The sequence below is a fragment of the Pleuronectes platessa genome, chromosome 3, assembly GCF_947347685.1.
Source record: "Pleuronectes platessa chromosome 3, fPlePla1.1, whole genome shotgun sequence".
NCBI classification, from domain to species: Eukaryota; Metazoa; Chordata; class Actinopteri; order Pleuronectiformes; family Pleuronectidae; genus Pleuronectes; species Pleuronectes platessa.
This window is the reverse complement of record NC_070628.1, coordinates 23,973,094-23,988,709: the sequence shown is the minus strand read 5'-3', so window position 1 is coordinate 23,988,709 and position 15,616 is coordinate 23,973,094. Positions and strand designations below refer to the sequence as shown.

At 42.0% G+C, this 15,616-nt stretch overlaps 1 protein-coding gene across 2 annotated transcripts; it reads right to left on the bottom strand.

Annotated features, from left to right (window-relative positions):
• Window positions 1-338: 338 nt before the first annotated feature.
• On the bottom strand, window positions 339-14,716 carry chrnb3a (cholinergic receptor nicotinic beta 3 subunit a). 2 transcript variants are annotated; one of them, XM_053419608.1, is made up of 8 exons: window positions 14,650-14,716; window positions 8,640-8,791; window positions 6,544-6,588; window positions 3,876-3,985; window positions 3,241-3,754; window positions 1,418-1,608; window positions 736-937; window positions 339-470 (listed from the first exon to the last, which is right to left on the bottom strand). In XM_053419608.1, exons 1-8 carry the CDS (start codon window positions 14,711-14,713, stop codon window positions 339-341), a joined length of 1,410 nt encoding a protein of 469 aa, XP_053275583.1. In that variant the 5' UTR covers window positions 14,714-14,716. The 2 variants fall into 2 exon arrangements, with proteins under 2 accessions (XP_053275583.1, XP_053275584.1); XM_053419609.1 differs by lacking the exon at window positions 14,650-14,716 and adding an exon at window positions 13,085-13,108 and having other exon boundaries at window positions 8,640-8,786.
• Between the last annotated feature and the right edge of the window lie 900 nt (window positions 14,717-15,616).

Genomic DNA, 15,616 nt, shown 5'->3' with positions numbered 1-15,616 from the left:
TGGAGTGATATTGTGCATGTTGTTACATGTTTAATGACAATGTTACACGAAAACAAACATGAATATTTTAAATCATACACGCTACTATAACCTGCTTATTGCTTTTACTCCTCTGTGCTCCAACAAATAAGATTAGTTGCATTTAGAACACTACAGTGTCCAGTTGTCATTACAGGCTGCAGGCCGAACTGCAGGGAGGTAAAGGTTTTCAGCTAGAGCTCGTTCATACAATAGAAATGTACATAATGAATGTTATATTGAGCACTATCAATAAATTATCATTCAAAACAACTGAAGAACAGGGATGAGCAGTTTTTGGAGAGTGTTCGTGTGTGTATTCATGGCGAGCTGAAGTACAACTGCAGAGCAGGGGTGAAGATGAGAACAGTTCCCAGTATTGACACCGTGAGGAAGGCCCAGAGGAAGATCCTGTCCAGCACCTGAGCCACAAACTTCCAGTCTTGTACGACCTGAGAGGGAGAGAGAGACAGATAAGGGAGACAGACAGGCGCAGCAAGTGAGACAAAAGTCTGCAGACTCTTTCAGCTTCAAGCGGGTTCACAGTGAAAATATTCTGCAGCCAGGTCACAACACAACTCACTTATCTGTTGAAGCGTTTAATTCAGGAGACACATTTTAGGTTGGCGGTAACAATGTAAAAGTGTTAAATGTAACACAACATGCACTGAAACACATTCATCCAACACTATCCGTCATGTCAGCTCGCTCTCACACCTCTCGGATGAAGTGCTCCTTTTTGATGTGACGGCTGATGTAGCGCACTGAACTCGTGGCTTTCTCCAGCATGGCCAGCCAGGCTTGGTTCTCGTCCTCCTTCCTCTGTTGACTGGCACTGTGGCCGGGGACCCCCCTCCTTCCTGCGCCTTTCTTGGCCTTCGGCTCCGGGCTGGTCATCTCCATATCTGGATAGTGGTATCTGCAAAAAATGGAAACAGTTAAAGTTCAAATACTTTTCAGATATTGAATAGATAGATAGAAAGATGGATACTTTATTAATCCCGTGGGAAATTTAGATCATCCAGTAGCTTATACACTTAGACACATCACTGACATACATACATAAATCACATACAGAGAACATATTTACAGATACAGGAATGGAATGCAATAATGTGATTGTGTCAGTGTCCAGTAGGAAAGTGTGCTGTTGCTGCTGGAGTGGATAGTGCAATAAAATATATCTATATAAAAACAACAGAAAAATATATGTATATAAAAACAACAGAAAAATATATGTATATAAATATATAAATATATAAGAATATGTAGTGATAAAGTCTGTGCATGGGGCTAGTATAGCCAGTAAAGGGATGGACAATGGGTTGGTATATAATAATGCGATGAGATGATAAGAGTAGAGAAGGGGAGGGCCCGTATCCCGTATTATCTGTAGTACCTGTCAGTGTGGCCCCTCATACACAAGAGTCTGGGCAGTTTCTGAAGGAAGAGGCTCTTTACCCAGGGGGCCATGGGATGGTAGCTGGCAGAGGAGCGGTGGTGGACGTTAATGACGAAGACGGTAACGATGATGGAGAAGGTGACAAAAATCATGATAAAGAGCAGGTACTCTCCAATGAGAGGGATTACCTGGGACAGAAAAAGGGACAGAGGTATATTTTGTTATGTCTACTTGAAAACATACTTTATTAGTGTGTGTGTTGTAGAATTACACCAGCACTATTCATCTAAATAAGACATTGGCTGCATTGGATATCCATCAGAAGAGTTGTGCAGACATGATTCCTGTGATTGAGGAGCATCTCTAAACGTAGGTCGCTCCTTCCTCATACCGATCTTTGGAAGGTCATCCAAGCTCATAAATCATCTCGTCTTAATTATTGCATTTCTCTACGATCAGACGTCAGCCATAAATCAATGTCCCGATTCAATTAGGTCGAAACACTCCTACTCGTCTTTGACTAATGATAAGGGACACAATTAAACAATTCCCGTTCTTTCCTCTTATCACTCTCTTACCAGTCAGCTCTGAAGTTCATTTTTAGATTTTACTGATCACTTCGTATCTCAGCTCCTAATTACGTTGGTGAATTGCTGCAGCCCTAGAGCCAGAGCACAGCTTCAGATCAATGGGCAGCGTGTCTCTGGTTGTTCCTCAGAGCCCCTAAACTCTAGAACCCCCCCGTCTGATGTCTTGTCCATAAGTACATGGGTAATTTTGAAAACATTTCTAAAATCATTGTTGTTAGTCTGTCAGAGCTGCTAATAACTTTTCCAGGCTGCTGATTGGCCATCGTGGCTTCACGGTGAGGGTTGTAGAGCTGCGTGTTGAAAGTTCAACCAAGAAGGTTTTGTTTTCACCCCTGTCCGTTTGCTGGCTTGTTTATTATTATCACTAAGATGATACAAAAATTACTCCACAAAACCAGGTGGAAGGATGCAGTATGGGTAACACAATTCAGGGAAGTGGTCTCGATGAGAAATTGTGCAGCTTGATTGAATTTAATGGGACTGTGGGGCCTGCGTGGAGGTATGAGCTCTAGTTTTGGCATAATGATAGCTCAGTCATGTGGACCGTTTAAAAATGGTGTAGAAAAAACAAAGGTTCCTAGGCTGTAGAACCACTCCTGTGTTACTATCTGTATAATATAGTCACTATTTTTTACAGTTATTTGGTTTTGATTTAATAAAAATGCATTCATATGAATTCTTTCAGGTATTTTAGGCAATTCTATTATAAAAAAATTATACTATGGCTCCTTTTGAAACGGTAATGCAGATATGTTTTAATTTCTAGGTTTATTTACAAAGCATGGTAAGTTTCTTTTGAAAGGTGAATATATATTGTCATTATTATTATCATTGATTAGTCTCCTAATGCAGTACAAGTACTTTATCTGTGTTTATGTCCCACATTCACTTTACTGCTATAATCTTAATCTGTATTGTCTATAATAAAAAATAAATAATCCATAATAGAGAATTTGGGCTCCATAATGGGAATTGCTTTGTCGTAAATAAGCCCCCTTTTTCAACGGAGATCTCTATTGGACTCAAGTCAATAGTATGTTAATTGGGTTGACATTTAGTGTAAACTGCAGGTAATGGATAGGACTGTGGCTGTGATCTGTGTTAATTAGGATATGTTGCAATTAAGATTTCAATTAGGATAAAACAGGGAAGATTAAAAAAAACACACAGCACAGTAGAAACTTCAGAATGAACTTATCTCTCAACAGAACAACCGTTCAGACTACCCACCTTTGAGGATGAAGGGATGATTTCCTCTATGACCAGGAGGAACACAGTGAGCGACACCAGCACAGATGTGGAAAGTGACAGTTTCTCTCCTTCGTCCGATGGCAAATAAAACACCAGCACAGTGAGAAAGGATAGGCCGAGGCACGGGATGATGAGGAAGAGGGTGTAGAACAAGGGCAACCTCTTAAGGATGAAGGAGTAGGTGACAAACGGGTACCAGTACACCTCATCCCTCCTGCTCCCTCTCATCCCTGTGGCGTTGAGGATCTCCCACTCGCCGTTATCGAAGAAATCTTTGCGGTCCACATAGTGATCAACCAGTACCAGGTCCACCATGTTTCCATCGTATGTCCAGGAGGCGAACTTCATGGGGCAATTCTGTCGGTCGAATGGGAAGAAGGTGACGTCCATGGTGCAGGAGGACTTGTAGCTGGCAGGTGGAGTCCAAGTTATGGTGCCGTCCCAGCGCACAATGGCTTTGGTCATCAGGGAACCCTCAAAGCGACCGTCAGCACTGTGAGTAGATGGGTGAGAGATGGATAAGAGGCATAGACAGCAAAGAGGAAAGTAAAACTGATTACGTTAACAAACCTCAGAGAGTGCTACTGATATGTGCAAAGTGCTTCATAACTCACTTTTCATAGAGGACAATGTCTGGCAGCCATATTGTCTCTGAAGGCACTCTGATGGAGGTAATACCTGCATAGTCATCTGGGTCCCACTTCAGCTTCACATCAATCCACTCCTTAAAAAAGAAGAACACAACAATGCATTTTAGAATGATTCGATAATAGGCTTGTAAATTCAGCACCATGGACAGCACCAGATTAACAAACTGACAGCCATTGGAAACAACCATAGCTTTTCTGGTATGTTTATCCTCCCCAACATGTTTATCGCCTTATCCAAAACCATGTTTGTACATCTTTAATTTAACAGCTTATTGAGTAAATTAATTAATTTGTATTTATTTATTTGTTAATTTCAATGAAGGCGTCCAAAGTGCATTACATGAGTGAGAGAAACACAGGGCAATATAAAACCCCACATAAAACAGAAAGAGTAGGCTAGAAAAATTTGCTAGAATTCTATTTAACTGATTAAATAAGAAATTAATAATTACAGTGCAGCTGCATTGATATGATATGAATGAATAAATAATAATAATAATAATAATAATAATAATAATAATAGTAGCAATATCTTTAAACCACACTTCAAAACACAGAAAAAAATCTTAATAAAAATACAGTGCCTTGCATAAGTATTCACCCCCTTTGGACTTTTCTACATTTTGTCATGGTATAACCACAGATTAAAATGTATTTCATCGTGAGTTTATGTAATGGACCAACACAAAATAGTGCATAATTTGGAAGTGGGGGGAAATATTACATGGATTTCACAATTATTTACAAATAAAAATCTGAAAAGTGTTGAGTGCATATGTATTCACCCCCTTTACTGTGAAACCCCTAACAAAGATCTGGTGCGACCAATTGCATTCACAAGTCACATTTGCAAGTCACGTAATTAGTAAATAGGGTCCACCTGTCTGCAATTTAATCTCAGTATAAATACACCTGTTCTGTGACGGACTCAGAGTTTGTTGGAGATCATTACTGAACAAACAGCATCATGAAGACCAAGGAGCTCACCAAACAGGTCAGGGATAAAGTTGTGGAGAAATATGAAGCAGGGTTAGGTTATAAAAAAATATCCAGAGCTTTGAACATCTCTCTGAGCACCATAAAATCCATCATAAGAAAATGGAAAGAATATGGCACAATCGCAAACCTACCAAGAGGAGGCCGTCCACCCAAACTGAAGAGTCGGACAAGGAGAAAATTAATCAGAGAAGCAACCAGGAGGCCCATGGTTACTCTGGAGGAGTTGCAGAGATCCACAGCTGAGGTGGGAGAATCTGTCCACAGGACAACTATTAGTCGTCTACTCCACAAATCTGGCCTTTATGGAAGAGTGGCAAGAAGAAAGTCATTGTTGAAAGGGATCCATAAAAAATCCCGTTTGGAGTTTGCCAGAAGCCATGTGGGAGACACAGCAAACATGTGGAAGAAGGTGCTCTGGTCAGATGAGACCAAAATTGAACTTTTTGGCCTCAATGCAAAACGCTATGTGTGGCGAAAACCCAACACTGCCCATCACCCTGAGCCCACCATCCCAACAGTGAAACATGGTGGTGGTAGCATCATGCTGTGGGGATGCTTCTCTTCAGCAGGTACAGGGAAACTGGTCAGAATAGAGGGAAAGATGGATGGAGCCAAATACAGGGAAATCCTTGAAGAAAATCTGATGCAGTCTGCAAAAGACTTGAGACTGGGGCGGAGGTTCATCTTCCAGCAGGACAATGACCCTAAACATACAGCCAGAGCTACAAAGGAATGGTTTGGATTAAAGAATGTTAATGTCTTAAAATGGCCCAGTCAAAGCCCAGACCTCAATCCAATAGAGAATCTATAGCAAGACTTGAAGATTGCGGTTCACAGACGGTCTCCATCCAATCTGACTGAGCTTCATCTTTTTTGCCAAGAAGAATGGACAAACCTTTCCATCTCTAGATGTGCAAAGCTGGTAGAGACATACCCCAAAAGACTTGCAGCTGTAATTGCAGCGAAAGGGGGTTCTACCAAGTATTGACACAGGGGGGTGAATACTTATGCACTCAACAGATGTCAACTTTTTTGTTCTCATTATTGTTTGTGTCACAATAAAATTTATTTTGCACCTCCAAAGTACTATGCATGTTTTGTTGATCAAACAGGAAAAAGTTTATTTAAGTCTATTTGAATTCCAGTTAGTAACAGTACATAATGGGAAAAAGTCCAAGGGGGGTGAATACTTATGCAAGGCACTGTACATGAATTAAAACCTTAAAACAAAGTCATAAGTGAATAAATAAAAGAATACTTGATGTGTGACAGAACTTTTACCATTATATATTACAAGAACTAGAATTATGTCAAATCAGGGGAAAAGTACGATGAAAGTACGTTTTGAGCTTTGATAGAAGCTACTGACTAAGCCTGCTTTAGATCAGGGTATTGCAGAGTGTTTCAGAGCCTGTGGCTCTTATTTCAAAAGTTGCCTTTAGACGGAGAATGAATAATGAATAAATGGTATTTAATAAAAGGAAAAGTCCAGTTTTAAACCTCATTTTGTTAGAGACAAGTTTTATATCTTCTCAGTTTGTTCTAATTAAGATATTTAGAAGTTTAAAAGGATATTTCAGAGCAGCTCATCTGCAAAATCTGGTATCTCTGAATACTAGGTTTCATCATTTACCTGCCAGAGCCAGACGTTTGTTGTCATCAGCTGGTTCTTTTCATCCTGCAGGAAGAAAGAGTGGAAGTTAGAAATCTTTGTGGTGCTTCCTTCGAAACGATAAAAAAGGCTAATGATGAGGTGAAGAGCAAACCAGAAGCTGGAGACAAAAAGTTGAGCGGGATTAAAGAAAATACTTATTAAGCCAAGTTAGAAAGCACTTAATTAACTTGGTTAATTGCTTCTCTAGGTTGCCACTATGAAATGAACAACTCAGGGGTTAAGTGTCTATAGCATTTATATACAATATTTAAATAGCGATATGCTTAAGTTACAACACAATGAGCAACACCACTGGCAAAACTAGCATGGTGCTGCTGCCTCTGTTGCTCAGTATAACGTTTTCACATTTTAAGGTTCAATAATAACTGACAGTGACACAGAGGGTGGTGTAGCGAGATAAGGGGGGGGCAGGGTGCTGATTGTGTACCCATCCTCTGTGCAAAGAGATCTATGGATTATAACATTAGTTTAACTATAATACCACAAGATGGCGCTATCCTGAACAGTATTTCTGCATGGCAAGAGTACAAACATCAAATGCTGATGTAGTCAAAATGTGACCCTCTGTGGAGTTAGGATGAGCTGTGTGTGAGTGTGTGTGTCCTTGTGTAAATAATACATGTGATCTGGTTCCTCTCAGCCTGATGGGCCTCATTATTCCTCTGCTGCTACAAAGGACCACTTTGGACCTCCCTCTTAACCTTTCTTCCTCTCTCTTCTCTTCACCTCTCTTTTCCTGTCATCGGCCCCTTAAATCCCAGGGCTCCTCACCCTCCGACTAATTTACCCTTGCAGTCATTCTCACTCAGTGTGTGTCCTCTGTCTGACAGTTCCTCCGTTGACCTCCCCCTAATAACCGCTCCTCTCTACCCTTCTTTGTCTTTTCCTCCTGTTCTTATTAGCGGTGTTCAGCTTTACTTCCTCCCCTCTGTCCTTTTCTCTTTTTGTTCAAAAACAAAACCTTCAGAGGGACATAACATAATTATATGAGCTCTGTTACATAAGGCAATTTTTAGCTCCAGTTTGCTCAAGGACACTGAGGATGTGATAATTGCCCAGACAGTTAAAATACACTCATCTATCTAATATGAATATAATACATAATGAATGGTAAGTACAGAACGGGTGACATCATTAAGATAACTGAAGTCATTCCCTCAGTCCTTTTATTTATTTTTTGTACATTTAAAAACCCGGAGGGAGTTTACGTCCTCTTATTTACAACTAACTCATGGTTTTGGTTAGGTTTCGGCCTACAAATTAATGAATTATTAAAGTAACCCCCTGGCAGGTTTTGTAACTCCATTTAGATGCTTATGTTCAGAAAAGAAATTCACCAAGTATAACTGAACTGTTGAGTTCACCGAATATTTAAGTCAGATTTTACATTTTAAACTTTTTTATATGTTTCTTTTCCAAAATCCCCGAAAGTGGTAGATAGAGATAAGATTAAGATACATTTATTTTTCCAAAACACATGCACAGACATGCACAGGAACACTCTTGCAGGTAGGGAAATTTAACCTCTGCTTTTAACCCATCTGGTGCAGGACACACAGAGCAGTGAGCAGCCATGTACGGCGCACGGGGAGCAGATGTTGGGGGAGTAAGGTGCCTTGCTCAGGGGCACTAGACAGGGTAGGGAGAATCCTCTTGGATTTTTGGACAGATCAATCCAGGTTCGTCTTTTTGTTGTTTCTCCGTGGAGTCGAACCAGAGACGAACCAGAGACCTTTTCTGCCCATAGTCCAAGTTTCTGCCACTAGTCCACCGCCTCTCGAACATAGAACATAGTACATAGAACATATGACCTTGGAATTTCAAAAATCCTGTAAATGGTCAAATAAATGAACCAACATTTTGCTTTTGAGAGGGTTTTCAAATGCGAGACTGATTCACTCTCTTACTGTCCTCCTACGTCTGGAGCAGAGATGAACTTTATATTCTTGTCGCTATCTTGAAGACCCATCATATAAATAAACCCTAAAAGAACTTGACATTTACATACTCTTCCTCCCGCTTGTGTGTTCATACATCTGAGTTTTGTTCCTTACCACATCGACCAGCTGTGAGATCTTGAGACCGAAGCGGACAGTGATGGTGTCGTTTGAGTGTTGTACGGGCCGTACCCACTTCTGGTAACCCCTGAAAAGGTTCCTCATTAACAAGTCCTCCATTTCAGCCAGCGACACAACGTCCTCCTGAGCTGGAGGGACGAGGACAGAAGACAGAAGAAGGAAACATGGGAGAGAAAATGTTAATGGGCACGAAAAACAACATTATGAGTCTATCTTTTTGAGTTGTGCGGAAATTGGTAGATGTAATTAAGTGATGGTAAATTAATCTGCTTTGGCATCTACTTATATTGAAGAAAAACAAGCATCTTCAGCCACTCAAACATGAAATAATCCCTGAAACTGTCACATCTGACAACTTGGTAACATTAAATGTTATAATTAATTGAGGCAGATTTTCTTTTGATCAACTCAGTGATTTATCAAGTAACTGTTGCATTTTAGGGTAAAGAAAAAAACTATTTGTACAATTTGTTCAATTTCTGCCTATAGACCCTTTTTACCTAAATCTTACACACTGGACCTTTAAGTGTTGAAGCATGCTATCATCAACTTCTTATCACCTGACGTTGACACGTTTAAGCCAAAGGGGCTGTCACTCGTTTTGCAGGTCTTTGTTCATAAACCAAAGTATTTAATTAATTGAGATTTTGACCTGCTCATGGCAGCACATGAAAAATTGAGGGATTAGAAAACTGGCTACTAATCATCTTTAGCAATTAATGAATGTGTCAAATTTCCCACCTTGCTCAAGCTGTTTAGACATCTCACATAAAACACAAAACTTATAATTAGAGAGTTTGTTTTGGGAATCAACCAGTCCATTGAGAAAGAAAACAGGGGATCACCAATGTTCACCTAGTATGCACAAAAATGTTCTGATGAACCATTTAATAGTTTTTGAGATACTTCAGTCTGGACCAAAGTGTAATTTAATCATTACACTTTAAAAGTGTTGGTGTTTTAAACTCTGTAAATTAGGGGGGGAAAGCCATCTGGAACCACAACCTTGGTCTGTTGGTAACTATATCAGATAATAAATCATACAAATTATTATATTTAAAAAAAGTTATTTGAAAATGAAAATAAATGTTCCCTGTAGCTCTCATTATAGTGAGCTCACATACATGTAATATTCATGTGCGCAGATGCACAGACAGATGTGTCCTTCTTCCCAGTCTCACATGTCTCTGAACATGCAGAGACACAGTCGAGCATGAACAAAGTGAATCACCTCTCCAGAGCCTCAAAAAGGAAGTGGAAGGAAAAATTAAGTCAGGCCCTAAGAGTCAAAGACACACACACTCACATACTGTCAACCCTTGCCTGACAGCTGGTCATGGCCGAGCGAATGCATCTAAGCTCCCAAGGCTGACAAAATGATCATGTTGACATGATCACCTCAGACAGAATGAATTTCCAGGGGAGAAGAGCTGAGCTCAGAGCTCTTTGTGCAGTCAGGCACAAGACATGATAGTCGGTTAAAGAGTGACGCTAACACCGAGCAGGAGACAGTGCAGCGACGGGACCACGCTTCCACTGCGCCAGCCACTGTTCAAATGCAGTCAGCTGGGAGATGTCAGGTCTCTTAGGTAGACAGTTACAGGAAATACACTTTTTCCCAGAGAAAGGAATGTATAATGTGCTCTTCAGTTTGGTTAGCTTTCACTTAACTGTCAGAACCACTCTATAGGTGCATCTACTGAGGGAAAACAAATTGGTCTGGTGTAGTAGTCAAGAGCAACAGAACAGATGTCCTGTCCAATTGTACTTGCAGCAAGACCTATCCCTTCTCTCTGTTACTCATTGTGTGTAATTAAGTTGAAGCTGACTGTGTCACTCTGGATGCTCGGAGCGTTATGTGGTATTTGCACTTAGGCTTCTCCCACAGTAACTCAGCGGCTCAATAAGCTCGGAGCTCCGAGCGTTGGCCACAGAAGAGGGCGATATGTGGCTCTGCCTGTAGCTGCAGTGCTGCATCAGAGGCAGACAGACAGAAATGAGAAGTTCGAATCAGCGGCTGCTCAGCCATGGGGGTTGGAGGAGAAGAGTGGAGCGAGCTGATAAGGGACAGAGTGAGACAGAGCGACCCGGAGCGATTCCCTGCGGTCTCTGAGAGAGACAGAGCGAGGAGGCAGAGAGGAGCTCAGTGAGCAGAAGTTAACAGCGGCAAGGGGAATGACAACAGACAGCAAAACAGATAGCGAGAAGAAAACAAATTCCCATGTCAACTTGACTCTTAAGCTGAGGCTTTATACCGACCGACCCATCCCCTCACATTCCACATGTTTGTAGACACACATGCAGTGATCATCTCTGCGCTGCTGCTGCTGCTGCTGTGGTAAGTGCCAAGAGAGGAGGTGGGTTCAGCAGTATGTCTCTGCCTTTAAACATGCAGCAAAAGAAGGAAATCATACAACAACAATTTTATTTTATTCTGGTTTAGGTTGTCATTTTATCAAGGAGCTATTTCAGGGTGGGGACTTGGGTTTAGGGCTGCAGTAAGAAAAGATGAAGGATGTCCCATTAAAATGCACATGGGTCCCTTTTACTTTCCAACTAGGATTTCGAACATCCATGTGAAAATTGAAACCAGTTTGGTTAAGTGTACGTTTTAATGAGTTACATTAGGTAAACTAGCTGTTTGTCCTTGGCTGATTTTACAAACATTTTATCAGCTATTTTCAATATGAGGACGGTTTCATCTTTATCTTTCTTATTGTCAACAAATCCCATAAAAACACCAAAATCAACAACATGATACTCTATCGATCAGTTTATGGCACAGAGTTACAAGTCAAAATGTATTCTAACTGGTCACAATGTGTTTTTAATCATTCATTTTCCAATGTATCTGTCGCTGTGGGTTTTCAGTAAAACATTTTCATGTAGAAGTTAAAAAAGGTTTTTCAGCGATGGATAAATAAACATTTGGGGTCTTCATAGAAAAAAAATATATATATACGACCTTAATGGTAAATAACAGCCGAGAGCAAGCTGACATTCAAGGTCAGAAATGTTATAGTCAGAGCTTATTTCAACTTTTTGAAGGCTAACACTGTAATGGTAAGCCAGAGGCCATGGTGAAGAAACATCGGATAACTTTGGAGGGATGTGTTGAGGTTGTAAAATAGCTTGAGGATGAATATGCACCATACATACCGTATTCATTGCATAGCAGTTTCACTGCAGGGCTACATATTGCATTTGGGCTTTCAATATTTGGTGCTGAACAGAAAAGAACCTAATCCATCATCCAAAATGGAAATTATGTAGAACAAAAGGTACCGAGCCTCGCCAACTGATTGGTTTCATGTTTCCGTGGTAATGCACAACCAGAACAACCGCAGGAAAGGGATTCTGGTCTAGCTTGGTTAAACTCACCAGTAAATGGGGTTGGTCAGTCAGCACTGAAATGAGCTGCACTGACAGCCAAACTAGAGAAGCTGTAATGGATTTTTTGTCTGGTGCCTCGGATCTTGCTCTTTCATCTAAAAGCATTGGGGTGCCAGACGACTGTTTGTGGAGCCCCCTGACTTCAGGTGCTTACGGAGGATAGCTGGTCACTCTCCTTGGCTGCTATAGATTGTCAGGGTGGACTGTTATAGTGCCAGTTTGCATCAGGGCCAGACAAGGGCAACTGGCTGAATCCAATAATATCAGGCAGCACAGACAGCAAGAGAGGATGATTGCATGTACGAAATGCTTAGACTGGACAACAGGTACAGAGACAGATCTATGAAACGATTCTTTTTGCAGAGCGCCAGCAGGTGGTAGATGTCATCACTTATCTGTGGGTACGTAGGTTTGCAGAGAGGAGGGATTTAGAGTTTGGAGTTTGAAGAGTTTTTCATAGTGACTCAATAAAACAATAAGGCGTCAGGGGGTTAGGGAATGGTGAATGAATAACATCAATGAAATGTCCTATAAGCACCGAATATTTAGGAAAAACTTTTTTTTCTTTTTTGTGCTTGTGTGCATCGGTGTGTTCTGTATGGATGGTCTTAAAGGAGTTAAGATTTAGCCATTTCCTGCAAATATTTTGCACAAAAAAAATGTGTCCTTTCCTTTCCTAAAGATGCAGTTTTGTAACCAGAATTTAAAATGAAAAGCCTTGTTAAGACTGATTACCTCCCATTGCATCAGATCCCCAGCACAGCACTCAGTTTGTGAAGGGCTGAAATGGGGCATCAGCTGAATCCTATCTACCATCTCTACAGGAAGCAGCTCTGTCTCAAGATCCTCATCAACGAAAACACAGGAGCCAAACTAGTCAAACACAGCGGGATGGATTATTCTAGAGAGCCTGCTCCCTACCTCAGATAGAGGCTGTGCCTGTTAGTGTGTGCGTGTGTGTGGGTGCGTATGTGTGTGTGTGTGTGTGTGTGTGTGTGTGTGTGCGCTTGTGTGTGCGTCCATTGCGCGTGTGCTTCTATGCTTGTATAGCTGATTGAGCAGAGGTGAAGGGGAGATGATATTGATTGGAACCTACAGACGGATGGCTGGGGGGATGGGGTTGACTCTCTGTGAGGACATTATGATGCATTAGTGTGCGTTTGTGTGTCTTTTCTACAAAGAGGACATGGGAAGAAAACGCACACAGCGTGGATGCACAAAATGCATTTGTGCATGCGCATGTTCAAGAGATGAATTTGAGTTTTCTGATGATTTATGAAGACGCAGGGGTGACCCGGCGCACAAACACACACCCTACCTCCTCTTCAAGCTGAAACACCCCATTGGAGACACAGTGGTACGATCACTTTGACATCGCAACCATCTGTACACTGTGGATGCACAGTGGGATGTACCACTGAGCGGGGTAATAGCATATGTGGGAAACCAAGAGCTGAACCTTGTTTTTTGCAACAGGGAACATTTTTAATTCTAGAAACAAGAGAAGCATAGACAGAGAGCAGAGAGGGGAAGCAAGCTTTACAATCTAACCTGCAGCCTTGCTCTAGTTTACCCACAATGCAACAGGACAGGTGCCCCTGGGGGGGAACTAAGGCTGCTCACTATGGTTAACCCCATCAGTCATTGACACCCTTGAGGAATGCTAGAGCGCACATGCCAATTGGTTGGTCACATATTGTCAAAGATGGTGAACATCACATGAACAGAGGTTACCAGATGTGTGCAGAGAACACACATCAAAACAGTGAGTGATGACTCTTGATTATTGATTATTAATCTGAAAACACATCCAAATGTTATCTGTTGGAGACCTGCACTAATCTGTATGGTTCCCGATTTTTTTTAATATGCATATAAATCGAATCAAATCTTCTCTTTTCATTCTGCTCCCACAAAGCGTCATTAATCAAAAGCCCTCTGCGGGAAGATTAGTGTCTGTTTAAAAAGTGCCTCCTTGTGTGTCTAAGTGTCGGGCTGACACTGGGACAGCAGCGACTTGGTCACTGAAGATAAATTCATCAAATTCATCAACTTGTCATCCCCCCACCCCTGTGACTCTCTCTTCTTCGCTCTTTGGCACAGGCACGCATGGCTAGGGGGGGGCTTGTTCACAGCCTGTGCTGCCAAAAGCCACTCCATAGATGAGAGTGGTAGAGCTGATATCAACACAAAGAGTGAGAGAGGGAAAGATGCAGCAGTTGGAGCATTGTTCAGTAGCTCAGCACCACAGTGGCACAACATGTCATCCCTCACTTTTCATCAGAGCCTGTGAGACATTAAACATATCACTTCTTTATTATGTAAGGGGACCCCCCCCCCCCCCCCCCCCTTTACTAAATGTGCTCTGGTCCCCCGTTTGTCTCCTGGAGCTTCTTCCACAGCCTCTCCTCAGCTCCCCGGGGGGGCGCTGCGCTCCTAGCCACTCATAATTCCCCAAAGCGCCCCTGCTCCTCTCACCTGACCTCCATCATTTCCCCTTGCTGGCTTAAAAGTGCGAGCTGGATCCAACGTGCTGATCGCATCCTGAAACTCTTCGTTTGTTTCTTATTCTTACCAAAGCACGGGTTCTTACCTTGCACAGTGTGCTGCCCGGGAGCCAGGGAGAGGAACCACAACACCGCGACCGCAAACTTCATCGCTCCCTTCCTCTTCTGGTCGTCAACACAAGCGGACGGATTTGTTTTCCGCGGCTGGGGATCGAACCATGTCACTGGCTCACACGCTCCTGCAGGAGGAGAGCGGGACCTCCGGAGGATCGTTTCTGCTGGTGAAGCATGAAGGGACGGTGGCTCTGCACAACACGGACCGCCTCCACACTGTGGAGCAGCTGCAGCAGCTCCGCGTGTGTCCCCCCCCCCCCTCCTCCAGCACCTCCACCCCCCACCCTGATCTGTCGCCTCTATCTCTCTCTCTCTCTCTCTCGCTCTCTCAGTGATGGATGGTGCTGTGTCAGACTGTGGGGGTAGGGGGCGGCACAGAGGAGGGCAGATGTGCATGGTCCCCATCCAGAGGTGAATATAGTACACTCCACATGATAAATGTTCAGGACAAAGGGGGTCTACAGGTTAAATAAATACCTGTTTTGATGTTTTGTGTTCATGGCCCAACATCCAATGATGACATAATAACAATGTGATACAGATGTGGCCGATCCAGGGTTTTTCTAAATCAGGGGGCGGCAGAGGGGCCAATTGTATGTTCAATATCCACTCACAAAATAACTCCATTAACTGGATGAAAACTCTGGCAGAACCAGACTCAGTGTGTGTGGTCATCTGCAGCTACTACCACAACGATAAGATAAGACAGAACTTTGTGAATCCCGAAGGACATTATTGTGCCAGATATCAAAGTATCAAACTAACAATTGTATAGGAGGACCACTGCTTAGATATATAAAGTACATAAATGTAAAAGAATAAGCTGGAAATGACAAAGAAATACTTTGCAAATTATTAATATAATGATAATAATGGAAGTGAAATTATATGTAAATAATAGTAGTGATATTGCAGCTAACGGAGTGTAAATACCATATG